Source organism: Nomascus leucogenys, unplaced genomic scaffold (assembly GCF_006542625.1).
Source record: "Nomascus leucogenys isolate Asia unplaced genomic scaffold, Asia_NLE_v1 Super-Scaffold_285, whole genome shotgun sequence".
NCBI lineage: Eukaryota > Metazoa > Chordata > Mammalia > Primates > Hylobatidae > Nomascus > Nomascus leucogenys.
The window spans coordinates 1388371-1416011 of NW_022095770.1; the positions used below are offsets into that span (position 1 = coordinate 1388371).

The window sequence follows — 27641 nt, forward strand, 5'->3', positions numbered from 1 at the left end:
ACACCCACACGGACACACCCAGGATTAATACTTTGTATCCCTCAATCCAGTCAAGTTGACACTTTTGGAGGTCAAGGTGGGAGGATTGCTTGAGACCAGGAGTTGAAGGCTGAAGTTAGCCATGACTGTGCCACTGCACTCCAGCCTGGGTGACAGAGTGAGACCCTGTCTCTAATTTAAAAAAAAAAAAAAAAAAAGTGCTGGGCCTGGTGGCTCATGCCTGTAATCCCAGCACTTTGGGAGGCCAGGGTGGGCAGATCACCTGAGGTCAAAAGTTCGAGACCAGGCTGGCCAACATGGTGAAACCCCATCTCTACTGAAAAAATACAAAAATTAGCCAGGTGCAGTGGTGTGCTCCTGTAATCCCAGCTACTCGGGAGGCTGAGGCAGGAGAATCGCTTGAACCTGGGAGGCGGAGGTTGCAGTGAGCCAAGATCGCACCATTGCACTCCAGCCTGGGCAACAAGAGCGAAACTCTGTCTCAAAAAAAAAGAGGAGAGAGAGAGAGATAGAGAACATATTCATGTTGTTTTTGTAATAAAAATGTAACTGTAAAGCATTTTAAAAATTCATAGAGGATAATTGGAGAAATAGGATTGGACTAAATTGGCTGATTTGCCTCAACTCTGGAAATGGGAAATTCAGGAGTTCAGTCCCTGTCCCCTGGGTAAAAGACATATTGAAGGGCTCCCCTATTTCTGTAGCCACGTATCTTCCCCCCCCACTTTTTTTTTTTTTGAGATAGAGTTTCACTTTTGTTGCTGAAGCTGGAATGCAATGGTGCGATCTCTGCTCGCTGCAACCTCTGCCTCCCAGATTCAAGCAATTCCCCTGCCTTAGCCTCCCGAGTAACTGGGGTTACAGATGCATGCCACCACGCCCCGCTAATTTTTGTAGTTTTAATACGGGGTTTCACCATGTTGGCCAGGCTGGTCTCGAACTCTTGACCTCAAGTGATCCACCCGCCTCGGTCTCCCAAAGTGCTGGGATTATAGGCATAAGCCACCGTGCCCTGCCCCATTACATTATTGTTAGGGTTGGCAGCTGTATCTGAAGTGTATGTAAGATTTTCCCTTTGGATTCATTTTACCATTTCTTACCCAGGTGACCTTGGGCTGGTTACTGAGCCTCTCTAAGCCTCATTTTTTTTTTTTTTTTTTTTTTTTTTTGCTGTAACACAAGGAATGCTTCTCCTTTGTGAGGTTAAAATGAAGCAATGGGCTGGGTGCAGTGGCTCACGCCTGTAATCCCAGCACTTTGGGAGGCTGAGGTGGGCGGATCACGAGGTCAGGAGATCGAGACCATCCTGGCTAAAACGGTGAAACCTCATCTCTACTAAAATTACAAAACATTAGCTGGGCGTGGTGGCAGGTGCCTGTAGTCCCAGCTACTTGGGAGGCTGAGGCAGGAGAATGGCATGAACCCGGGAGGCAGAGCTTGCAGTGAGCCGAGATCGCACCACTGCACTCCAGCCTGGGTGACAGAGCGAGAGTCCGTCTCAAAAAAAAAAAAAAGAAGCAATGGATTGGGTCGCACACCTGTAATCCCAGCACTTGGGGAGGCTGAGGTGGGAGAATTGCTTGAGCCCAAGAGTTTAAGACCAGCCTGGACAGCATAGCAAGACCCTGTCTCTACAAAAAAATTTTAAAATTAGCCAGGCGTGGCGGTGTGTGCCTAGTTGCCCCAGCTACTGGGAGGCATAGCTGGGCGGATCGCTGATCCTAGCTAGGAGTTTGAGGCTGAAGTGAGCTGTGGTCTCACCAGTGTACTCCAGCCTGGGCAACAGAGAGACTCTGGTCCCCCTCCAGAAATGAAGCAATGGATGTAAACTGCTTAGGCTATTTCCTAGCCCAGCAAGTGCTCAGGGAAGGATAGAAATAGAGCTGATAGTGCTGATGCCAAGTGGTATCATGGGTCCTCCTGTTTTCTATGTCCAAAATGATCTAATGAAAGGGCTTTTGCACTTCTTCCTTGGGAAAACTTTGTCTGAGAGTTGTTACTTGGCTGCCAGAGTTTAAGACATTCTTGGGGTGCTTTGGTTCTGAGAGTACACACAGCGGGGCAGTCCTGGAAAAATCTGTGGTGGTCACCAGAGCCCTGCTTCCCTCTGCCCCATCTCTGCCCAGGAGCTTGGTTTGATCCGCAAACCTGCCTCGTTCATGACCAGCATCTGCGATGAGCGAGGACAGGAGCTCATCTACGCAGGCATGCCCATCACTGAGGTCTTCAAGGAAGAGATGGGCATTGGCGGGGTCCTCGGCCTCCTCTGGTTCCAGAAAAGGTGAGCATGGAGGGCAGAAGATGACAGGGCCCTGCAGCTCAGAGTTAGTGATTTTCCCCCAACAAAGGGGTGGGAGTGGACAGGCCTGGGGAGTGTGTCCAAGGTCAATCTTTGGGGCCACAGGTCAATTGAACGGCCAGAGGAAGGACACATAAGCTATTCCTAAGTCTTCCAAGGACAGAAAGTCCAGTCACATGAGCCACCGCACCCGGCCAAATGCAGATCTCTTGACAGCAAGATAGAGGTTAGGCAGGAGAGAACTGGGAAGATGTGGTGGCCTAAGGAGTGTGGGCCTAGTGGAGCTGCTGAACAGATAGAAAGTACCTTATGGGCCAGGCGCGGTGGCTCACGCCTGTCATCCCAGCACTTTGGGAGGCCGAGGTGAGTGGATCACCTGAGGTCAGGAATTCAAGACCAGCCTGGCCAACATGGAGAAACCCCATCTCTACTAAAAATACAAAAAATTAGCCAGGCATAGTGGTGCGTGCCTGTAATCTCAGCTACTCAGGAGGCTGAGGCAGGAGAATCACTTGAACCTGGGAGGTGGAGGTTGCACTGAGCCAAGATCGCACCATTGCACTCCAGCCTGAGCAACAAGAGCAAAAATACTCTGTCTCAAAAAAAAAAAGAAAGAAAAAAGAAAAAAAAGAAAGTACCTTATGTTGTGTTCACTTTGCAAATTTGTTTCTCCCATCAGCTTGAATGTTAGAAAAAATTGGTTTTCTCTGCAACTCCCGATCTTAGCCCTCCCGTGAGACTGACGGCTGGGCAGGGAAGCCAGGGAGTATGTGATTCACAGAGCCCTGGGCTTAATGTGGTGCTAGGCAGAAGACCAGGTCAATGTCTTTGGTTGTGTCATGCCCTCACCTGCAGAGAGATGGGTCTTGGTCCTGCTTTGGACCCTTCCTGGGAAAAGTTCATGGGTTATAACACCTGAGCAGGTCTCTCTCTGTCTGCTCCTGCCTCCCACCTCTCCATACTTTGTTCCTGATTCTTAGTTGGGAGGTTGAATACTACAGGAACGAGGCATGGGGCCTCTTACACTGTGAAGGGACAGGGTTCTCACCTCCTGTCTGTCTGGCACATGGAGCATAGCCACAAATACAGGTCAAATCCTGGTGCAGGCAACTCATGCTGAAAATCACTGACCAAAGAATAGATTCAAAACTCTGGTATCAAACTCTATTTTACAAACAGTATTTGGGGCCGGGCGCAGTGGCTCATGCCTGTATGTAATCCCAGCACTTTGGGAGGCCAAGGTGGGCAGATCACTTGAGGCCAGGAGTTCGAGATAGCCTGGCCAACATAGCAAAATCTCGTTTCTACTAAAAATACAAAAATTAGCCTGGCGTGGTGGTGCGTACCTGTAGTCCCAGCTACTTGGGAGGTTGAGGCAGGCAAATTGCTTGAACCTAGGAGGTGGAGGTTGCAGTGAGCCAAGATCTCACTACTGCACTCCAGCCTGGGTGACAGAATGAGACTCTGTCTAAAGGAAAGAATCAGGAGGTTTTACCTTAGAGTTGTGTGGTAGTATTAGACTTAGATTGGTAGTTACCCTTCTTGGATTTGAATGACTTGTTTAGGGAAATAGGAGAAAGTACAAGCATGGCCTTGTTGGCCATCTCCTGGCCTTTGTTCCCCCCGCTCCAGGTTGCCTAAGTACTCTTGCCAGTTCATTGAGATGTGTCTGATGGTGACAGCTGATCACGGGCCAGCCGTCTCTGGAGCCCACAACACCATCATTTGTGCGCGAGCTGGGAAAGACCTGGTCTCCAGCCTCACCTCGGGGCTGCTCACCATCGTAAGTACTGTCATCATGGGAGGTGAACAGTGGGGACACTGGGCCTTGGCCTCATGCTGCTTTGCCACAGCAGGGCCCTAGAAGGAGCCCCTGAGTGTAAAACCCAGTGCTCAGGGCCGTTCGGGGCACACTGGGTTGGTTTGCCCAGCTGAAGGAAACTCTTAAAGCTCAAGGCAACATGCACTTGTTTCTCCTCCAGGGGGATCGGTTTGGGGGTGCCTTGGATGCAGCAGCCAAGATGTTCAGTAAAGCCTTTGACAGTGGCATTATCCCCATGGAGTTTGTGAACAAGATGAAGAAGGAAGGGAAGCTGATAATGGGCATTGGTCACCGAGTGAAGTCGGTGAGTTGTTACTCTCCTAAAAAAGTGGGATGGAGGCCAGGCGTGGTGGCTCATGCCTGTAATCCCAGTGCTTTGGGAGGCCAAGGCAGGTGGATCACCTGAGGTCGGGAGTTGGAGACCAGCCTGACCAACATGGAGAAACCCCGTCTCTACTAAAAATACAAAAAAAATTAGCCAGGCATGGTGGTGCATGCCTGTAATCCCAGCTACTCGGAAGGCTGAGGTAGGAGAATCGCTTGAAACCGGGAAGTGGAGGTTGTGGTGAGCCAAGATTGCGCCATTGCACTCCAGCCTGGGCAACAAGAGTGAAACTCATCTCAAAAAAAAAAAAAAAAAAGTGGGATGGATCTACTGGGTGGGTTGTGATAGTGGGGGCATTAATTTATTTGGGAGAATACCTAAGCTTTCAACTCACAACATACAAAGTTTTGGATGTGTTGACAGATGCCAAATACAAAGCAGCTATTTTTTCCATGTTATAATACAGATTGCCCTTAACAGTTTTTCTGTTGTTTGCTTGCAGTGTGGAAATAGCAGTTGAAATGAGATGGAAAACTTGGTAACTTTGGTTTCCCAAATGAACCTTATGGGAAAAAGGACCAAGGTCAGGTTGAGGGGACATATTGGTCACCTTAGGCTAGATAATACCTCGTTCCGCAGTAACAGACAACTCCAAAAATCTCAGTGGCTTACCACAGCAAAGGTTTATGTCTCATTCACACTACATCCACTGAGGGTTTGCTGTGCCTGTTCTCTGCCATCTGTGCCGAAGGAACAGCCCTTGTCTGGGATGTGCTGGCCTCACATCAGCAGGATAACAGCAATGGCAGGACCACGTGCAGGCTCTTAAAGCCTTACATGATTCACCTTCACTCACATTTCATTGGCCACCGCAAGTCAAGTGGTTGTGACCTCACTGGGGCAGGAAGAGTGATAATATCAAGGCATATCTGATTGGGAGAGACCAGTGGGAAAGGACAGTAAATATTTGAAACAGTTTATATGGTCTCACATAGGGCCGGTCATTTCTATGTCCTTATAGTGTGCTGTGGTTAGAAACCGAAGAGCAAGAGATGAGGTCACTGGCAGCTGCTCAGGGCCTTATGGGGACAGCTCCTTAGTAGATCCCTTTACCCTGGGCTCCTTGGCTCTGTAGCTCCAGAAACCTCATTTATTTGGTCACTCCACTGGCCTTGGTGGGGAGTATTAATACGAAGGTCATGCATGTGATTCAGGACACCACCTTCTAGGCAGCCAAACACTTGGCCATCTCAGGTGCTACCCAGAGGTTGCTTGATGAGCAAGGACCAGCTCAGAACCAAGCAGGGAAGGTGGGTGGCTCTGAGGGACATTCCATCCAGGACTTGCTGGACTTTGCTCAGCCAGCCCCAGCTCCTGAGCATATAATACTTTGCCCATCTACAGTACAGAGCCTCTTCCTAAGATAATGCTAGACTTACACTCCACACTCACTCATTCACTCTTTGAGCTCCCCGCTTTCTAGAGGATGTACTCACCCAGCTATCTCTTTTGCTGAGGGCGGAAGTTGCTTTGGTATTCGATTTGGTATGTCCCTAGATCATCTTCCTCCCCCACTGACAGGTGGTTAATTTCATTCACGGCAGGTCTAGAGTTTTTCCTAAAATTTTGGGAACACTTTGCCTCCCCACACTCAACACGTGTTTGTTTAGTGTTGAACTTTGTCACAGCTTGAGTAGGCACAGAGCTGGTGGGGGCATGGCTGGAGGCTGGAACCTAAGACTCTTGAGTTGGAGAGTGGTTAACTTTCAGACCTCTGCTGCTCAACACTGTAGGACCTGGCCAGTTCCCTGAACATCTCAGGGCTCAGTGTCTTCTTTGCAACTTAAAAGTGAGAACCTACCAAGGTTGTTTTGTGTCCTAATTGAGATATGAGAGGACTTCAAAAGCCAGCCTCATGACATTAGCACAACTGGTGCCACATGGAATTGTACACGTGGGTCAGGTTCCTGAATCACCTCTGGGATATGTCCAGTTCTACCCACCTGTAACACAAGTATGAACAAACACATCCCAGCAGTGTGTGAGTGTTCCTCTGTACCGTTGGGTTCATTTCTAGATAAACAACCCAGACATGCGAGTGCAGATCCTCAAAGATTACGTCAGGCAGCACTTCCCTGCCACTCCTCTGCTCGATTATGCACTGGAAGTAGAGAAGATTACCACCTCGAAGGTAACAAAGAAAAAACTTCCTAATTCCCTAATATTACGTTGGACACATTTATTGGAGGAAATAGGAGCCAGGTTACATTTTGATTATGCAGCTAAAAGCAAACCTAGTTTTCTGGAAATGTTATTTTTGTTTCATAACTAAATTTAACAGACATGCACTAAATGTCAACTAGGTGTTGGGTACTTTGCTAGATGCTGGGAATTGAACTGAGTCAGACACAGTGTCAACCAGTGGGGCTGGTGGAAGGTTTTTAAATGATGGTCACAATTCGTAGTAATAGTAGTAACAGTGAAAAATTATGAAGAAAAAATGAGAAATAATGATAAATGCTTTGAATTTTTTGCCTTCCCAGAAGCCAAATCTTATCCTGAATGTAGATGGTCTCATCGGAGTCGCATTTGTAGACATGCTTAGAAACTGTGGGTCCTTTACTCGGTGAGCATTGCAGCTGTTTTCTTCTTCATTATGTTTGTTGATTTTTGTTGTTTCCTCCAAACTATAAAAGTAATGCATACTCATAATAGAATATTTGAAAAATAAGGAGAGGTATAAAGAAGAAAACAAAAATTGCCTGTAATGCTACCACCCAGAGCACCCCTTTTCTTCTCATTCCTGGGCAGTAGTAGTACTGTCTGTGGGGAGGAGGGCAGTCACGTGAGCCTTTTAAAACTACAAGTTGATTGTGTGTTACAGGGAGGAAGCTGATGAATATATTGACATTGGAGCCCTCAATGGCATCTTTGTGCTGGGAAGGAGTATGGGCTTCATTGGTGAGTCCATTTGTTGTTGTTTCAAGTTTTGTTTTTTTTAAACCCCTACGGTTCAGCTACACCACTTACCCATGGGGTTGAGTTTCTTTCTTTTTTTTTTTCTTTTTTACTTCTCTTTTTGTGGTTCAGTTTCTACAGAAGAAATGTCATATCCTCTTAATCATTGTTCTTAATCTTTCCTTTCTTACTTTAACCTTTCCCCTTATCATTATCATTGTTCCTTTGTTCTTAGAAATGATTGCTAGCCCTGGAAAAAAATTTTTTTTTTTTTTTTGAGACTGAGTCTTGCTCTGTCACCTGGGCTGGAGTGCAGTGGCGCAGTCTTGGCTCACTGCAACCTCTGCCTCCTGGGTTCAAGCGATTCTCCTGCCTCAGCCTCCCAAGTAGCTGAGACTACAGGCGCATGCCACCACGCCTGGCTAATTTTTTGTATTTTTAGTAGAGACGGGGTTTCACTGTGTTAGCCAGGATGGTCACGATCTCCCAACCTCGTGATCCACTCACCTCGGCCTCCCAAAGTGCTGGGATTACAGGCAAGAGCCACCGTGCCCGGCCTATTTTTATTATTTATTTTATTTTTTCCCTTTAAAATTTTGTTTTAATTTAAAGGAAAATAGAATCAGATCCAACAGCTCCCTTGTACAAAGTCTGCCTCATCTACCTATGCAATGGATTTGGACTAAACTTCCCACTGTTTTGTGTCTACTTTTTTTGTGTGTTAGAAAGATTTCCCTTCCTTAGCCTCTTCCTCTCACCAGGCTTATGAAGCTCTAATAAAAAGATGTGTTTGCTTCATTTTAGGACACTATCTTGATCAGAAGAGGCTGAAACAAGGGCTGTATCGTCATCCATGGGATGATATTTCATATGTTCTTCCGGAACACATGAGCATGTAACAGAGCCAGGAACCCTACTGCAGTAAACTGAAGACAAGAACTCCTCCCCCAGGAAAAAGTGTACAGACAGCTGGCAGTGGAGCCTGCTTTATTTAGCAGGGCCTGGAATGTAAACAGCCACTGGGGTACACACACCGAAGACCAACATCCACAGGCTAACACCCCTTCAGTCCACACAAAGAAGCTTCATATTTTTTTTATAAGCATAGAAATAAAAACCAAGCCAATATTTGTGACTTTGCTCTGCTACCTGCTGTATTTATTATATGGAAGCATCTAAGTACTGTCAGGATGGGGTCTTCCTCATTGCAGGACATTAGGTTGTTGCTTTCTTTTTCCATTAGTTAAACATTTTTTTCTCCCTTGGAGGAAGGGAATGAAAAATTTAAGGCCTCAAGATACTATACATTTAAAGTACCCCAATGTCTCATTTTTTTTTTTACTTCCCTTTCTTCTTCCATATATAACATGAAGAACATTGTATTAATCTGATTTTTAAAGATCTTTTTGTATGTTATGTGTCAAGGGCTTGTTTGGTATCCCACTAAAATGTTCGGTGTTGCAGACCAGAGTCTGCTTATGTCAGGGGGATGGGGCCATTGCATCCTTAGCCATTGTCACAAAATATGTGGAGTAGTAACTTAATATGTAAAGTTGTAACGTACATACATTTAAAATGGAAATGCAGAAAGCTGTGAAATGTCTTGTGTCTTATGTTCTCTGTATTTATGCAGCTGACTTGTCTGTCTGTAACTGAAGTGTGGGTCCAAGGACTCCTAACTACTTTGCATCTGTAATCCACAAAGATTCTGGACAGCTGCCACCTCAGTCTCTTCTCTGTATTATCATAGTCTGGTTTAAATAAACTATATAGTAACAATGAAGGCATACTGCTGGCTCCTGGCATCCATATCCTTTGATCTGTATTCCTTTGTAACTGTACTTTTTTCCAGACAGGGTCTCACTCTGTCGCCCCAGGGCTGGAGTACAGTGGCACCATCGCAGCTCACTGCAGCCTTCGTCTCAGGGGCTCAAGCAATCCTCCCACTCCAGCCTCCCAAGTAGCTGGGACTACAGGAGCGTACCACCACTCCAGGCTAACTTTTGTATTTTTTGTGGAGTTATATAAGGTTTTGCTGTATTTCCCAAGCTCGTCTGGAACTCATGGACTCAAGCAATCCATCCTCCTTGGCCTCTCAAAGTGCTGTTACAGGTGTGAGCCACTGTGCCTGGCCTGAACTGTACTAATAGTTTCAGTATATATGGTTTTAAAAATGCTCATCTACGGTCAGGCGCGGTGGCTCATGCCTGTAATCCCAGCACTTTGAGAGGCCGAGGCGGGCGGATCACGAGGTCAGGAGATCGAGACCATCCTGGATAACACGGTGAAACCCCGTCTCTATTAAAAATACAAAAACTTAGCCGGGCATGGTAGCAGGCGCCTGTAGTCCCAGCTACTAGGGAGGCTGAGGCAGGAGAATGGCGTGAACCCGGGAGGCGGAGGTTGCAGTGAGCCGAGACCGCGCCACTGCACTCCAGCCTGGGCTACAGAGCGAGACTCCGTCTCAAAAAAAAAAAAAAAAAAAAAAAAAATAGCCTGGAGTGGTGGCGGGCGCCTGTATTCCCAGCTACTCGGGAAGCTGAGGCACAAGAATCGCTTGAACCCGGGCGGCGGAGGTTGCAGTGAGCCGAGAGCGCACCACTGCACTCCAGCCTGGGCGACAGAGCAAGACTCCGTCTCAAAAAGCCAAAACAAAACAAAAAAAAAACAAAAAAAACGGATAACAAGTAACTCATTCATCCCTCATCCACTTAGCTGGGGCTAGATCTTATAAAAATCCTGTATTGCCACTCAAGGCTTTAACAACAGGCATAGTCTAAGATGGCTTTTACTCGACAAAATGACTGCAGAGAGCATGCTACCCACTAAGGAAAGGGAGCGAGCCATCCTCGCACCGACGTCCTGAGGGTAGGCCTGTGGCGAAGTCGTCTGGACTGGTCGACTGTTACCGCCGGACCTCACCAAGGCAGGCAGGGCTGCTGGAAGCGAGGCGGCGCAAGCGCGGCGGGCGGGCAACCTGGCCCCGCCCCGCGCGCAGTATTTAATCCCAGAATCCCTCTCTGTCGCACCAAACGGCCGCATCGTTCCGAGGCTGCGGAGGCCGGGCGCAGCGGCGTCAAGATGGCGGCTGCGGCAGTGGCGGCGGCGGCGGCGGCGGCCGCGGCTGCATCTCTTCAGGTACTGGAGATGGAGAGCATGGAGACGGCCGCCGCCGGCTCGGCAGGACTGGCCGCCGAGGTCCGAGGCAGCGGCACGGTGGACTTCGGGCCTGGGCCGGGGATCTCTGCAATGGAGGCGAGCGGGGGCGATCCGGGCCCAGAAGCCGAGGATTTCGAGTGCAGCTCTCACTGCTCAGAGCTGTCCTGGCGGCAGAACGAGCAGCGGCGCCAGGGCCTCTTCTGCGACATTACCCTGTGCTTCGGCGGGGCTGGAGGCCGCGAGTTCCGGGCCCACCGCTCGGTACTGGCTGCCGCCACCGAGTACTTCACGCCCCTGCTCTCGGGCCAGTTTTCCGAGTCCCGCTCGGGACGGGTGGAGATGCGCAAGTGGAGCTCCGAGCCGGGGCCCGAACCCGACACGGTGGAAGCCGTTATCGAGTACATGTACACCGGGCGCATCCGCGTCAGCACGGGCAGCGTGCACGAGGTGCTGGAGTTGGCCGACAGGTAGGCGAGGGAGGCGGGAGCGCGGAGGGCGGCGGGCGCGGAGAGGGGGAGATGCTCGCCGGCGGAGGGGAGGGCAGTGCCTGCCACGGCAGCTCGCGAGTCCTAGTGAACGCATTGGTTTCACACTCGCTGAGCGCCTGCTGCGGGGCAGCCACCGCGGTGGGCGAGGAAGATGCACCATCAGGTCCGGCGGGGGCGCCCCGCGCCCAAGGAGCTCAGATACTAGGTGGTGGGACAAAAGTGATGAAAAGGAAAGTCAGTATGTGGTAACTGTTGTGCTGACGTTCAAAAGGAGTGAAAGGCTAGGGATTGAATAAAGATCTTTCTGAGGAGGTGAAGTTTAGATCGATCTCTGAATGTCAAAAAATAACTGACCGTGCAAAGATGGGGAATGAATATTGCAGACAGCGCAAAGGCCCTCAGGCAGGATCCAGTTTGGCTTAGAGAAGAGAATTAAAATACAGTCCAGTGAGGCTGGATCTAGTGGATGAAGGGGAGAAGGATGCGTGAGATGCGCTGGAATAAGGAGTTCGGATTTCACTAAGTGTGATAGGAAGCTGGGTAAAGAAATTATCTGATTTAAATATTTTAATATTATTCTGCCACTGTGATAAACGGATTGTAGGGAGCAGGAATGCTCCAGAGACTGGTTAGAAGGCAGGTAATACCGTTTATAGAGATGGAGAGGCGTTTATTTTGGCAATTATCATCTTACAGATACGTTAACAAAAATGCCTATTGAGCGCCTACTGCGCATCAGCTCAGATGCGGGATTCTAAGGTGCTAGGGTTTCAGCAGTGATCAAAACAGGCAAAAGTCCTTTTCCTTATCGCCCTTAGGTTGGTAGATGGACGGTAAATAGGTAAAATGTATAGCCTGCTGGATGATTGTTATCACTGATGAAAAATAAAGCATGGGGGGAGTACATAGAAAGTGCTGAGGGAGAGGAAGTGTTTTTCAAATTGGGTGGATAGAGAATGCCCTATGAAGAAGACGTTTTGCTAAGAACCGAAGGAGGTAAGGTAGACTGTGTCAGGTAGGGGACACAGGTACAGAGGCTCTGAGGTGGAGCTTGTATGTTAGAGAACAGCGGGGAGCCAGTGTGGCTGTATCAAAGGGATGCAGGGTGAGAGGAACAGGAGAAGCCCCAGGGTGGTAATGGGCATGGATCCAGATCCCGTAGGGCCTTGATGGCCTGTAGAAGGACATGAGCTTTTACTCTGATTGAAATGGGAAGGTTTGGGGCAGAGGAATGATGCAGTCTGATTTGATGAATAGTGCTGTGTTGAAAAAGGATGTGGCGGCCGGGCGCGGTGGCCCACGCCTGTAATCTCAGCACTTTGAGAGGCCGAGGTGGGTGGATGCTTGAGGTCAGGAGTTTGAGACCAGCCTGGCCAACATGGTGAAACCCCTGTCTCTGCTAAACGTACAAAAATTAGCCAGGCGTGGTGGCGTGCCTGTAATCCCTGCTGTTGGGGAGACTGAGACACAAGAATCGCTTGAGCCTGGGAGGCGGGAGGCTGAGGTTGCAGTAAGCTGAGATTGCGCCACTGCACTCCAGCCTGGCTGACAGAGCAAGACTGTCTCAAAAAAAAAAAAAAAAAAAAAAAGAACAAAGGATGTGGCGTTGGGGAGGAGGGGGCACCAAGGGCAGACGCAGAGAGACTAGTATAGGAGGTTGTGGCAGTGGTGGTGGAGGCTTCGATTGAGGAGGGAGAAGTAAAGGTGATGAGAACTGCTCTGGTTCCAGATATATTTCGAAGGTGGATGAGATGAATTTGCTGATGGATTTGATGTGGGGTATAAGGGAAAAGACTGCTACCTTTTTGACCCAAGCAATGGGAAGGGTGGAATTATTAAGATGTGGAAGATTGCAGAAGAGCAGGTTTGGGAGTAAGATCAGGAGTTTTTGGATTTGGTTAAGGAGATCCCTGGGAAGTGCATGGGAGCTAGAGATACAGATTGGGGAAAATTACCATATAAATGGTAACTAAAGCCTTGGCGCTGGATGGTATTACTTAAGGAGTATACATAGAAAAGGGGCAGCGGGGAGAGGGTAGGCAAGACTGAGCCCTGGGGTTCTCTAGAATGTAAAATAGCCGGCTGGGCGAAGTGGCTCACGCCTGTAATCCCAGCACTTTGGGAGGCCAATGCAGATGGATCACTTGACCAGCCTGGCCAACATGACGAAACCCCATCTCTACTAAAAATACAAAAATTAGGCCGGGCGCGATGGCTCACGCCTGTAATCCTAGCACTTTGGGAGGCCGAGGCGGGCGGATCACGAGGTCAGGAAATCGAGACCATCCTGGCTAACATGGTGAAACCCCGTCTCTACTAAAAATACAAAAAAAAAAAAAAAAAATTAGCCAGGCGTGGTGGCGGGTGCCTGTAGTCCCAGCTACTCGGGAGGCTGAGGCAGGAGAATAGCGTGAACCCAGGAGGCGGAGGTTGCAGTGAGCTGAGATTGTGCTACTGCACTCCAGCCTAGGCAATAGAGTGAGACTCCATCTCAAAAAAAAAAAAAAAAAATACAAAAATTAGCCGGGCGTGGTGGCAGGTGCCTGTAATCCCAACTACTCAGGAGGCTGAGGCAGGAGAATTGCTTGAACCCGGGAGGTGGAGGTTGCAGTGAGCTGAGATCGCGCCACTGCACCCCAGCCTGGGCAACAGAGTGAGAGACTCGGTCTCAAAAAAAAAAGAATCTTAAAGAGGAGATTGATCTTATGGAAACGTAGAAAGGAAGGATATCAAGGAGGGAGTAGCCAATCGTGTCAACTCTGTCAACCCATAAGTGATGGTTGCAGGTCAGAGATGCTAGTTAAGCCTTGCTTTATAAAGAGGATCAGAAACGTGTAAATGTTTTGGGGGACAATCCCACCAAGGTAAAAGATACTAGAGCATGTCTGTGTGCTGCTGAAAATGATTCAGTAGAAGATGAGTAATTGGTGTTACAGGAGCAGGGGAATAATTGCAGGAGTAAAGTCCTTGCAACCAAGAAGGGAACTGTCGGGATGGAAGAGGGGTGATCCCTTTCCTCTCCCTCATAAAGGGGTCACAGCTGACATTCTTTTTTTTTTTTTTTTTTTTTTTTTTGAGACAAGAGTCTCGCTCTATTTCCCAGGCTGGAGTGCAATGGTGCAATCTCGGCTCACTGCAACCTCTGTTTCCCAGGTTCAAGCGATTCTCTTGCCTCAGCCTCCCAAGTAGCTGAGATTACAGGCATCTGCCACCACGTCCGGCTAATCTTTGTATTTTTAGTAGAGACGGGGTTTCACTGTGTTGGCCAGGCTGGTCTCGAACTCCTGACCCGCTGTGGCCTCCCAAAGTGCTGGGATTACAGGCGTGAGCCACCGCACCCGGCCACAGCTGACATTCTTATAATAAAAGACAGGTTATATAGGACAGAGAAAAGCATAGCAGATTATTACAGGCATATTTGTGCTTGAGAGTCTTACAAAATATGAAAACTAAGGGTGACTGAAGTTTTTATACCATCCTGTGGTTATAGAAAGAATAGGGGCTTGGAATGCATCAAGACAGGTTATGGGAGAGCCAGGAGAGGAAAGCTTGGCAAGCACAGGCTGTCTTGTTAGGCAGGTGAAACCTCATGGGCAGCAGCTGTCAGAAAAAATGGATGTAGCCTGTGGGAAAAGTTTCTGTCAGATCTTTAAAGTGTCAGACCTTAGCCTCCTTAGTTTTTCCTGTGAGTGCGTCTTTCCTCGATCTGAGTTAGGCGAGGCCTCAGAGAAAGCCTGTTTGCATCCCTGTTTTCCCTGCTGTTTACCTCATTAATGTAGATTTTCTCTACAGATGCAAATCGCCCCCACAAAAGACAGCTCTTCAAAGCTATTCCTGTGGTTTCGGCCCCTCTGAATATGTCAAATGAGTATATTTTGGGGTGAAATATTCTGGTTATTCAGTGTAGAATCCATATTAAAATTGGAACGATTGTACTGCAAAGTATAGGGTACAACTGCTGGTGGATTGGGTGGTGGGAAGATGAAGTTCCTGCTTGATTGTTTTCTCAAGAGGCTGGGTCATCAATGAGAAAGTGAAGTGGGATGGGCATAGCTCTGAGGGAGAGAGGTTTGTTGCATGAAAATGAGTGGAAAAGGGTCATTGCACTCACTGGAAGCTATGTTTGATTCTGTCATATCATCTTGAGTTTGTCAGATTTGTTCCTGCTCTGTTGGGGAGTTAGAGGAGAGGAGAGGATACTCCCGGGCATTTTACTAAAAACTCTTAACTACTCCTCTCCATCTGTCAGCAGCTAAGCCAATGGCTTTTGTCAGGCACTGTTCAAAGTGCCCTGCAACCATCACATTTAATCTTCCCATCAGCTCTGAGGCAGGACCCGCCCCCCCCAAACCCCTAAATACATATGTCTGTTGATGATCATGCCTGCCTCACTGGGCATTTGTAAGGATCAGAACTATAATAATAGGATGTGCACAATGCCCCTCACATGACAGATGCCTAGTGTATGACAGCTATTTTCATAGAGTATTGCTTCCAGACACCTAAGGGAATTTGTCTCCGAATTACCTGGCGTGCCTGCTAAAACTAGGAGCCCAGGGCAGCCTGGGAATCAGGTGACACTGGCACCCAGACATGTCTGGGAGCCACTATATCCCTTACCACTCTACTTGTCTTTGCTTTATCTCTAAAATGATATGTTCTCTTAAAAGGGTGAAGGGAGCCTGCCTTATTGATTTTCATATCATAGTTAAGACAGTTACTAAGCACAGTCACTAATAACAAATGGTTACTGAATTGGGAAAGGCTTGAATTGATGAAATGATTCTTAATCTTGTTTAAGGTTCTTCTCGGTTCTGAGGACTTAGTCTTTTTAAAGCAGTGGTCTCAAGTTGGCTATCCTCAGGCTGATTGCTGCCAGATTTATGAATTTGTCTGAAACAATGTTGTTGTTTTTTTTTTAATTAAACTTTAAATGTATTTAGGTGAGCAGACAATATCTAGTCAGCTGCATGCCAAATCACTTTCTTTTTTTAACCTACGCATGTTTTGTACTGTGTCGCCCAGGATGGAGTGCAGTGGCGTGATCTCAGCTCACTGCAACCTCTGACCCCAGGTTCAGGCAATTCTTGTGCCTCAGGCTCCTGAGTAGCTGGAATAACAGATGCTCGCCACCACGCCCAGCTAATTGTTGTTGTCGTTGTTGTTGTTGTTGTTGTCGTTGTTTGAGATAGCATCTCATTCTGTCGCTGGAGTGCAGTGGCGCGATCTCAGCTTACTGCAACCTCCACCTCCCGGGTTCAAGCGATTCTTCTGCCTCAGCCTCCTGAGTAGCTAGGATTATAGGCACCTGCCACCACGCCCAGCTAATTTTTTGTATTTTTAGTAGAGATGGGGTTTCATCATGTTGGCCAGGCTGGTCTCGAACTCCTGACTTCAGGTGATCCACCCACTTCAGCCTCCCAAAGTGTTGGGATTATAGGCCTGAGCCACTGCGCCCAACCCTACACATTTTTTTTGTTGTGTTTTTGTTTTGTTTTCTGCTTCTTCAGATGTTTGAGTTTGCTTTGCATCCCTGCTTTGATGGGAACCCAGTAAAGGACAAATCTTCTCAGTACCCCATCCCCTCTGGCTGCCCAAAGAAAAAGCTCTGGTGATGAGATTAAAACCTCTGACACAGGGAGTATATATTCAGGGCAACTTGAATCTGTGATCCTGGAGAAAAATTTAAAAATGAAATAAAACCTCTAGCAGAAAGCCTAGATCTGAGTAAGGGTGGCCGTTCCTTCTGATATCTGACCAAACAGGCCCCCAAAGAAGTTCCTGCCTGGCTGTTACTTTATACCATAAAGTCCCTTCACTGAGATGCTGTTTCATTTAAGAGGAGGCTGGTGGGCTGGGCGTGGTTGCTCACACCTGTAATCTCAGCACTAAAGTGGGCAGATTGCTTGAGCTCAGGAGTTTGAGACCAGTCTGGCCAACATGGCAAAACGTTGTCTCTACAAAAAATTACAAAAAAAAAAGTTATCTGGGTGGCCAGGCACGGTGGCTCATGCCTGTAATCCCAGCACTTTGGGTGGCCGAGGTGGGTGGATCACCTGAGGTCAAGAGTTCGAGACCAGCCTGGCTAACATGATGAAACCCTGTCTCTACTAAAAATACAAAAAGTTAGCTGGGCGTGGTGGCAGTTGCCTATAATCCTAGCTACTCGGGAGGCTGAGGCAGGAGAATCGCTTGAACCCAGGAGGCAGAGGTTACAGTGAGCCAAGATTGTGCCATTGCACTCCAGCCTGGGCAATAAGAGCGAAACTCCATCTCGGGGGGCAAAAACAAAAACAAAAACAAAATATGGGTTTGGTGGCATGTTCCTGTAGTCCCAGCAACTTGGGAAGTTAAGGTGGGAGAATCACTTGAGCCCTGGAGGTCGAGGCTGCAGTGAGCCATGATTGCACCACTGCACTCCAGCCTGGGTAACAGTGAGAATCTGATCTGTCTCAAAAAAAAAAAAAAAAAGAGGCTGGTGACTAGCAAGGAATTAGGAAAGGAGGCAAAGAAGTTTGGATAGGGATTTGCCTTTGCCAAGGACAAATTAAAGTGAAAATAAAGTGTGTGGCCGGGCGTGGTGGCTCACGCCTGTAATCCCAGCACTTTGGGAGGGCAAGGCAAGTGGGTCACCTGAGGTCAGGAGTTTGAGACCAGCCTGGCTAACATGGTGAAACCCTGTTTCTACTAAAAATACAAGAAATTAGCCAGATGTGGTAGCACGCACCTGTAATCCCATCTACTCGGGAAGCTGAGGCAGGAGAATCGCTTGAACCCAGGAGGCAAAGGTTGCAGTGAGCCGAGATCACGCCATTGCACTCCAGCTTGGGCAACAAGAGTGAAACACTGTCTCAGAAAAAAAAAAAAAAAAAAAAAAAAACGGAAAAAAAACCTCCAGCCAGACACAGTGGCATGTGCCTGTAGTCCCTGCTACTCTGGAAGCCGAGGCAGAAGGATTGCTTGAGCCCAGGAGTTTGGGGCTGTAGCGCACTGTGATCTCACCTGTGAATAGCCACTGCAACATACCAAAACCCTGTCTCTTAAAATAAAAACTCTATTTTGGGCCGGGCGCGGTGGCTCATGCTTGTAATCCCAGCACTTTGGGAGGCCGAGGTGGGCGGATCACCAGGTCAGCAGATCAAGACCACGGTGAAACCCTGTCTCTACTAAAAATACAAAAAATTAGCCAGGCATGCTGGCGGGCGCCTGTAGTCCCAGCTACTTGGAGAGGCTGAGGCAGGAGAATGGCGTGAACCCAGGAGGCGGAGTTTGCAGCGAGCCAAGATCGCGCCACTGCACTCCAGCCTGGGTGAGAGAGCGAGACTCCGTCTCAAAAAAAAAAACAGAAAACTCTATTTTGTGTTTTTATATATGTATATGTGTATATGTATGTATTTCACATATATGATAGGTAATTATATAAACTATATAATATAAATAATACTTTATATTGTATATATAAATAAGATTTTTATATATGCTTTTTTTTTTCTTGAGACAGAGTCTTGCTGTGTTGCCTAGGCTGGAGTACAGTGGCTCGATCCCGGCTCACTGCAACCGCTGCCTCCCGGGTTCAAGCCATTCTCCTGCCTCAGCCTCTGGAGTAGCTGGGATTACAGTTGCCCGCCACCACGCCCGGCTAATTTTTGTATTTTTAGTAGAGACGAGGTTTCACCATGTTGGCCAGGCTGGTTTCGAACTCCTGACCTCATGAGCCACCCGCCTTGGCCTCCCAAAGTGCTGGGATTACAGGCGTGAGCCACTGCGCCCGGCCTATACACGCTTTTTTTTAAAGAGACAGTCTTGCTATGTAGCCCTGGCTGGAGTGCAGTGGCTATTCACAGGCACGATTATAGCTTACTGCAGCCTTGAACTCCTGACCTCAGCCAATCCTCTTGCCTAAGCCTCCTGAGTAGTTGAGACTACGGGCATGCATCTCCCCGCCCAGCTCTATATGTGCTTTTTATTTTTATTTTTATTTTTTTTTGAGACAGAATCTCACTCAGTCACCCAACCTGGAGTGCAGTGGTGCAATCTCAGCTCCCTACAACCTCTGCCTCCCAGATTCAAGTGATTCTCCTGCCCCCGTCTCCCGAGTAGCTGGGATTACAGGTGCCCACCACCATGCCCAGCTAATTTTTGTATTTTTATTAGAGACAGGGTTTCGCCATGTTGTTGGCCAGCCTGGTCTCAAACTCCTGCCTTCAAGTGATCTGCCTGCCTCAGCCTCCCAAAGTGCTGGGATTACAGGTGTGAGCCACTGCGCCCAGCCATGTGCCTTTTTTTAAAGAGACTTGGTTTTGCCATGTTTCCCAGGCTGGTGTTGAACTCCTGGCTCAAGCAACCCTCAGCTTCCCAAACTGCTGGGATTATAGGTGTGAGCCCCCACGCCCAGCCTATATGTGCTTTTAAACATACTTTGCCAGCACAATATTTTCTACTTTGGTGGTGGTTTTTTGTTTGTTTTTTGTTTTGTTTTTTTCAGATTTTGTGTATAAAGTGAGATTAATCTAACTATTTCAATATGTATAATTTAGATGCTTTCAAAATGTGACCATAGGCTGGGTGTGGTGGCTCACACCTGTAATCCCAAACACTTTGGGAAGCAGAGGCAGGAGGATTGCTTAAAGCAAGGAGTACAAGACCAGCGTAGACAATATAGTGAGACCCCGGCTCTACAAAAAAATAATAATTTTTGTTAATGTAGGCCATGGCCAGGCACGGTGGCCCACGCCTATAATCTCTGCACTTTGAGAGGCCGAGGTGGGTGGACGCTTGAGGTCAGGAGTTCGAGACCAGCCTGGCCAACATGGTGAAACCCCGTCTCTACTAAAAATACAAAAATTAGCTGGGTGTGGTGGCACACGCCTGTAATCCCAGCTACTCGGGAGGCTGAGGCAGGAGAATTGCATGAGCCTGGGAGAAGGGGGTCGCCGTGAGCCAAGATTGTGCCACTGCACACCAGCCTGGCGGATAAAGTGAGACTCTGTTTTTTTGGGGTTTTTTTTGTTGTTTTTTTTTTTTTTTTTTTTTTTTTGAGATAGTGTAGGCCGGGCATGGCAGCTCACACCTGTAATCCCAGCACTTCGGGAGGCTGAGGCAGGCGGATCACTTCGAGGTCAAGAGGTCGAGACCAGCCTGGCCAATATGGTGAAACCCTGTCTCTACTAAAAATACAAAAATTAGCCGGGCGTGGTGGCACACGCCTGTAATCCCAGCTACTCGGGAGGCTGAGGCAAGAGAATTGCATGAGCCTGGGAGATGGAGGTTGCCATGAGCCAAGATTGTGCCACTGCACACCAGCCTGGCCGATAAAGTGAGACTCTGTCTCAAAAAAAAAAAAAAAAAAAAAAAAAAATGTAGGCTGGGCACGGCAGCTCACACCTGTAATCCCAGCTCTTTGGGAGGCCGAGGTGGGCAGATCACTTTGAGGTCAGGAGTTTTAGACCAGCCTAGCCAATATGGTGAAACCCTGTCTCTACTAAAAATACAAAAATTAGCTGGACGTGGTAGCATGCCCCAACTACTTAGGAAGCTGAGGCAGGAGAATCGCTGGAACCCAGGAGGTAGAGGTTGCAGTGAGCTGAGATCACGCCACTGCACTCCAGCCTGGGTGGCAGAGTGGGACCCTGTCTCAAAAAAAAGAAAAAAGTAACCACATAAAATATGCACATTTGTAAAATTAATCTTTTCTCTTTTTCTTGATTTTAGGTTCCTACTCATTCGTTTAAAAGAATTTTGTGGAGAATTTCTCAAGAAAAAACTTCATCTCTCAAATTGTGTGGCAATTCATAGCTTAGCACACATGTACACCCTGAGCCAACTTGCTCTGAAGGCTGCTGATATGATACGGAGAAATTTCCACAAAGTGATTCAGGATGAAGAATTTTATACGTTACCTTTCCATCTCATTAGAGACTGGCTTTCAGATTTGGAAATTACGGTTGATTCTGAAGAGGTTCTCTTTGAAACCGTTTTGAAATGGGTTCAGAGAAATGCTGAAGAGAGAGAGAGATACTTTGAAGAACTTTTTAAATTGCTCAGGTTGTCCCAGATGAAACCTACCTACCTTACTCGACATGTCAAACCAGAGAGGCTGGTAGCCAATAATGAAGTTTGTGTCAAGTTGGTCGCTGACGCAGTGGAGAGACATGCTCTGAGAGCTGAGAATATACAATCTGGCACATGCCAGCACCCCACTTCTCATGTCTCACTATTGCCTCGTTATGGGCAAAACATGGATGTGATCATGGTTATTGGAGGTGTGTCAGAAGGAGGGGACTATTTAAGTGAATGTGTGGGATATTTTGTTGATGAGGACAGATGGGTAAATCTGCCACATATTCATAATCACCTCGATGGACATGCTGTTGCAGTAACAGAATCCTACGTGTATGTTGCTGGATCAATGGAGCCAGGGTTTGCTAAAACTGTAGAAAGGTATAACCCAAATTTGAATACATGGGAACATGTTTGTAGTCTGATGACAAGAAAGCATTCTTTTGGACTAACAGAAGTCAAAGGGAAGCTCTATAGCATTGGAGGACATGGCAACTTTAGTCCTGGTTTTAAAGATGTGACTGTTTATAATCCTGAGCTTGATAAATGGCACAACTTGGAATCGGCACCAAAGATTCTTCGAGATGTCAAAGCACTAGCCATTGAAGACCGGTTTGTATACATTGCTGCCCGCACTCCTGTAGACCGGGACACTGAAGATGGATTAAAGGCTGTAATTACTTGCTATGATACAGAGACTCGACAGTGGCAAGATGTGGAATCTTTGCCGCTTATTGACAATTACTGCTTTTTCCAAATGTCTGTGGTCAATTCAAACTTTTATCAGACAGCATCATGTTGTCCCAAGAGTTATTGTTTAGAAAACGAAGAGGCAGTAAGAAAAATTGCCAGCCAAGTGTCTGATGAGATCCTTGAAAGCTTGCCTCCAGAAGTCCTAAGCATCGAAGGAGCAGCCATTTGCTATTACAAAGATGATGTCTTTATTATAGGAGGCTGGAAAAACAGTGATGATATTGATAAACAGTATCGGAAAGAAGCCTACCGATATTGTGCGGAGAGGAAGAGGTGGATGCTTCTTCCTCCTATGCCACAACCTCGTTGTAGAGCCACTGCTTGTCACGTGAGGATCCCTTACCGGTACTTGCATGGCACACAGAGATACCCTATGCCTCAAAACCTGATGTGGCAGAAGGACCGCATCAGACAGATGCAAGAGATACATCGTCACGCCCTGAACATGAGGCGAGTGCCAAGCTCTCAGATTGAATGCTAGGTTCTCTCAAGCGTGCCGATTAAAACTGTTAAACCATTTCGTGAAGCTGAAGATATCCAGGCTGTTACTTGAAAAAGTATGTCGATAACTTACTTTCTACATGAACTGATTATTACCCCATATAAAGGAAATAGAGTTAAAAACTAAAGAATGGGAGACTCAGTTCAATACATGGTCATTTTGTTAGCTTGCAATTTTTGTCTTTGGTTTGTTTGTGCTAGCTAAATAAGATCTTATTAAGGACAAGTGGAAAAATCAGGTGTAGTTGCTTAGCTGTTTTCCTGCCAACGAGTTATAACTCCTTTATCTTGGGGACTTACGTTTTGAACATGCTTTAAGCACCAATTTTATTTGCACATTTACTTTGATATTCTTTTTCATTTTTTATTAAATGATTGGTTTTGGCAAGATCTGACTTCTGCATTGAGCCCTCATCTGCAAGAGGCATGTGCAATAGTGAGACCGAAATTTGGATGAAAACACTCAATATTTCAGCAAGATAATTTGAGAATGTTCGTAATGATATTTTCTTATGTTTATCTAGAAATGCCACTTTCTTTCCTAGAAGATGTGACTGATGAGAAATTTTTTATTGGCTCATGCATTTTTTGAATATTTTTCATTAGCAGCTGTTTATAGACTTTAAGCCTTCAATCTGAGGTGAGGGTAGTTGGCAAAAGTATAGATCTTTAGCTAATTGACTAAATACAGAGCAAGTTACATGTGTGAACTTTGTTTCTCTAAGAAGAAAAGTATTAGTGTAGACTGAGAAATAAAAGGCATTTAAAATTTTTTCAACATTTTTTTCAGGAGTTGCAGGATTATTTGAGGATATGTTAATGAGTGTAAATAATGCCTATGACAATCGACACTCAATGCCTTCCACTTTAATTTTTGCTCTAATGCATATTATATAGAATCTTCATTATTCCTTTTCTTTTTCTTTTTTTTTTTTTTTTTTTTTTTGCTCTTGTTGCCCAGGCTGGAGTGCAGTGGTGCAATCTCGGCTCACTGTAACCTCTGCCTGCCAGGTTCGAGTGATTCTCTTGCCTCAGCATTCCGAGTAGCTGGGATTACAGGTACCCGCCATCATGCCTGGCTAATTTTTGTGCTTTTAGTAGAGACAGGGTTTCACCATGTTGGCCAGGCTGGTCTTGAACTCCTGACCTCAGGTGATCCGCCCGCCTCAGCCTCCCAAAGTGCTGGGATTACAGGCATGAGCCAGCGCGCCCAGTCCATTATTCTTTTCTACAAGAAACTGTTTTTTTCCAAAATGGGAAGGAAGTCACAATTTAGAGAAATGTTGCTAAAGAGAAGCCTTATTATTTCTGATTGTTATATTTTATCCAGTTGCCCTACACTTTTAAACTTTGCCTGAGCCTAGGATACCAAATTTGGGTACATAATTTTGGCTTTTAAAGGTTTATGGGCTGGGCACGGTGGCTCATGACTGTAATCCCAGCACTTTGGAGGAGGCTGAGGTGGGCAGATTTTGAGCCCAAGAGTTCAAGACCAGCCTGGGAAACATAGCAAGACCCTGTCTCTACAAAAAGTACAAAAATTAGCTGAGTGTGGTAGCTGGCACGTGCCTGTAGTCCTTCCTGCTTGAGGCCAAGGTGGGAGGATCACCAGAGCCTGGGGAGGTTGAGGCGGAAATGAGCCGTGATCATGCCACTCTGCCCTGGGTGACAGAGAGACGGTGTCTCAAATAAAAATTAAAAAGATCACTGAAGCTATCTTTTATTTAGTTTTATGCATTGTTCTAATTCTGTCTCCTGAGCTTTGTAAAAGTTAGCACTCAAATTGACTTTTTTTTGGGGGGGTCAGGGGATGGGGTCTCAGTTTGTCACCCAGGTTGGGGTGCAGTGGTACGCTCTCGGCTCACTACAACCTCCACCTCCCGGATGCAAGCCATCCTGCCACTTCAGCCTACTGAGTAGCTGGGACTACAGGCACGCGCCACCACGCCCAGCTAATTTTTTTTTTTTGTATTTTTGGTAGAGACGGGGTTTCTCCCTGTTGCCGAGGCTGGTCTCCAACTCCTGGGCTCAGGAGATCCACCCGTGTCAGCCTCTCAAGGTGCTAGGATTAGGTGTGAGCCACCACGCCCAGCCTCAAATTAACTTTTTTTTTTTTTTGAAACAGTCACGCTTTGTCGCCCTGGCTGGAGTGCAGTTGCGCAGTCTCAGCTCACTGCACCCTCCACCTCCCAGGTTCATGCAATTCTCCTGCCTCAGCCTCCTGAGTAGCTGGGATTGCAGGTGTGTGCCACCACGCCCAGCTAATTTTTCTATTTTTAATAGAGATGGGGTTTCACCATGTTGGTTAGGCTGGTCTCGAACTCCTGACCTTGTGATCCGCCCACCTCAGCCTCCCAAAGCGCTGGGATTACAGGTGTGAGCCACCATGCCCGGCCCTCAAATTTACTCTTAATGCTCAGTTAGTATAAAGGACTCCTAATAGTTTACAATGTGGTTTTCTTGTTTTTGTTGTTGTTTTGGTTTTTTAAGATATGAGGTCTCACTTTATTGGCCAGGCTGGTCTCAAGCTCCTTTCCTCAAGCAATCCTCCCACCTTGACCTCCCAAAGAGCCACCTGTCCAGTGATTTATCCTGTTTCTTAAGGACTGTCTTTACCTTCTTAGACATTTTGGCATACCATTCTAGAAGTCAAATTCCAAGTGCAGTGATTTTTTTTTCCCTAGTCCATTATAGTTAATCTTGTTAGTGATCAAATACCAAAAGAGAAAAGCACAACCAGAAATTTTGGCTATTTGCTGCAAGAGTAATAGTTGTAGGTCTGGGGCTCTATACTAAGAACTTGAAATTTTTAAATTAGTATCCCTGCCTAGGTGAAAAGTTTTTAATAAATATGTTGAAAATCAACTTTAAATCCATTTAATTTCGATTGGAGTGGGCGTGAGAAACTGCAAGTCTATTTCTACATATAAGGATATATTATCCTATCCCACCACTACCTTTTTCTCAATTTCTATTTCTTTGTAGTTATTTTAATAAAAGCCGTTTGGATTCTGAGAAGCACTAATTCTTAGTTGTGAGAGATCTATGCAAGTAAGACAGAATCATTAAATGAAGCTCACTAAATGAAGTTCTCATTTCTCTCCAGTAGACTATGCTAGCAAACTTCGTTTTCTTGATTGTGTTTAAATAATTTAGTGTCTCACTACGATAATAGTTTTTCGCTGGGAGGGTGTGATGTGTTTTTTGTTTTTTGTTCTCAGAGTTGTCTTCTGAGATAATCATTACCAAGTCATTTGTGGGGTTGTGTTTTTTTCACATGATGTGACAGAAATTATAACTCATAAGATTTAGGCATAATCTGGTTTTAAAACCTTGATTGAAACTGTTGTTTTTTAACTTAGCAGGCAGCCTAGGCCATGGCTGAAAAGAAGGGGTAAGTCCTTCATTGCATGATGATGTGTGCAGGTTTTCCTGATTTTCTAATTTGTATATTTGAATTCACATGTGTAATTTCACATCAATAACTTGTGTTTCTGAAATATCCTAACTAACTTGTTAATAAGGAAAAAACCAGATTTGCTTAAATCTGTTCAAGGCTGACATTCTGAAATTCTAAACTGGAAATAACTTCCCAGAGTATTTGGAAAGGTTCTAATTACAAGGATCAGGCCTAAAATAGCTTCTTGGGAAAGAAATTTCCTTTTTGATGAGAAAACTTAAAATACTGTTTTTGGTAATGTATGCAGTTAAAAACATGACTTTAGAAAGACAGCTTAATGTGTATTCAAGCAAACCTTTGTTTTGTTGCTTTTGCTTTTGTTTGTAGAAAAGAGAGGGGGTCATTATACCAAAAAGTAATAGTATATATAACTTTGAGTGAGGCTACTTATATCTTAGAATGGGTATCCTTGAACTATACCCCACCATGGCTTAAAAAAATCAGTGGTATATATTGAGAATGTCAGTCATGAGCTTAGTGTTTAAGTAACACATCCCACTTACAGTTGTTTGCATGATTAGTCTTGTGTATCATGATGTTCAACTTTGCTTTTGCTGTGCCAGTTCAAAAATAACTTTTTTGCTAAAAACTCTTAAAATTCATGACATAAGTTTTGTTTTGATCACCTGGTTTTATATAGTATTTCTGGGACCAAAAAATTTAAATATACCTTTTTAATATAGAACAGAAGTTTGAAGCTGGAAAGATAGAGTTTATGGAAGATTTATGTGCTTTTGTGTTTTTTAAACCCGTCAGGCTGCTGGTAAGGCAGTTTCTAGGGCTCACTTTTCCTCCTTACCTCTTGACTAGTGTAGCATGTGGTATGTTTAAAATATTTCATTTTCTGCTTCGTAATTCTAATGTCAACACTATACTGTATGTAGACAGGAGAGTTGATTTGTATATTTTAGTTATTTGGTCTAATCAAGCATAACTAAAGGGACTTCTTTTTTGATACTTTTCTCAAATTAAGTTTAAATATAGTATACTGGCCACATTTCATGTCTTTGAAAGTGTTGTACATTACTGTAAACCAAGTACTCTGTCTACACCAGAGGGTGCTTTAACCGTACAATATTTGAGAAACAATTCAGTCTCTCAAACATTTTGGCACAGTTGATCACTCCAGTTTGTTACTTTCTTGAGAATAGTCCATTTTTTGTTTTTGTTATTATACCGTATGTTCTGGTCATTGGAAACAGAACAGCTCATAGTTGAGTGATGTAATATAATAGCAGTAATATAACCTAGTAGTCATTTTGCTTCAAATAATTTAATTAGATAGCAAAATCACTGCTGTTTGTTTATTACATTTGTAGGGCTTTTTGTCTTACTCAGTGACCATCACTACAAATGTCTTACATTGAAGCACAGATTGCAGAGCACTTGTTAACTTAGTCCTCCTGCATAATGCACTCGTGAAAAGTAGTGCTTGCTAGGTGTTTGAAGATTTTATGATCCGTGTGCTTGGGCTCGTTGAGTTATTTGTAAAATAAACATTTAGTTTGAGTTGATGCAGTAAGTTTTTTGGGCTAGTAGTATCCAGGTCCCTACTCTACTGAAAATACAATCTTCACTATCTCCCCTTAAGTCAGAGGAGATGTAGTATTTAGAATACCTTGAGACATGACATTGTAAAATAGCTTGTTTTATGTTCCTGAAGCTATCTTGTTCTCTGTTAAAGCTACTAATTGTCTCAGTGTAAGTTTTAAATAAACATATTTCTTTAAAGCTGGTTTGTACTGTGTGACTTTTTTTTCTTCTTTATGCACTGTCGGATATAATTGCCTTCTTCCATCCCTCCTGCTCCCTCATTT

General features: G+C 45.8%; 2 protein-coding genes across 6 annotated transcripts in view; both read left to right on the forward strand.

Annotated features, from left to right (window-relative positions):
• ACLY (ATP citrate lyase) overlaps window positions 1–9193 on the forward strand; it is a 53071-nt gene extending 43878 nt beyond the window's left edge. For 2 of the 4 annotated variants that reach the window (XM_030808181.1, XM_030808179.1), the window contains exons 22-28: window positions 2127–2281; window positions 3932–4082; window positions 4282–4425; window positions 6524–6637; window positions 6990–7072; window positions 7331–7407; window positions 8209–9181. In XM_030808181.1, the coding sequence (XP_030664041.1) occupies window positions 2127–2281; window positions 3932–4082; window positions 4282–4425; window positions 6524–6637; window positions 6990–7072; window positions 7331–7407; window positions 8209–8303 (819 nt within the window). In that variant the 3' untranslated portion in view covers window positions 8304–9181. Of the gene's footprint in view, window positions 1–2126; window positions 2282–3931; window positions 4083–4281; window positions 4426–6523; window positions 6638–6989; window positions 7073–7330; window positions 7408–8208 lie in introns of all 4 variants that reach the window. The other 2 variants (XM_030808180.1, XM_030808178.1) reach the window with 2 other exon arrangements.
• Window positions 9194–10355: 1162 nt separating this feature from the next.
• Window positions 10356–27555, forward strand: KLHL11 (kelch like family member 11). Of its 2 annotated transcripts, XR_004028983.1 has the most exons (3): window positions 10356–11030; window positions 20763–22420; window positions 25727–27555. XR_004028983.1 is itself a non-coding variant. In XM_003279451.4 (2 exons), the coding sequence occupies exons 1-2, from the start codon at window positions 10486–10488 to the stop codon at window positions 22342–22344; spliced, it is 2127 nt and encodes a 708-aa protein (XP_003279499.1). In that variant the 5' UTR covers window positions 10356–10485; the 3' UTR covers window positions 22345–27555. The 2 variants fall into 2 exon arrangements, 1 of the variants encoding a protein (XP_003279499.1); XM_003279451.4 differs by having other exon boundaries at window positions 20763–27555.
• Window positions 27556–27641: the final 86 nt, after the last annotated feature.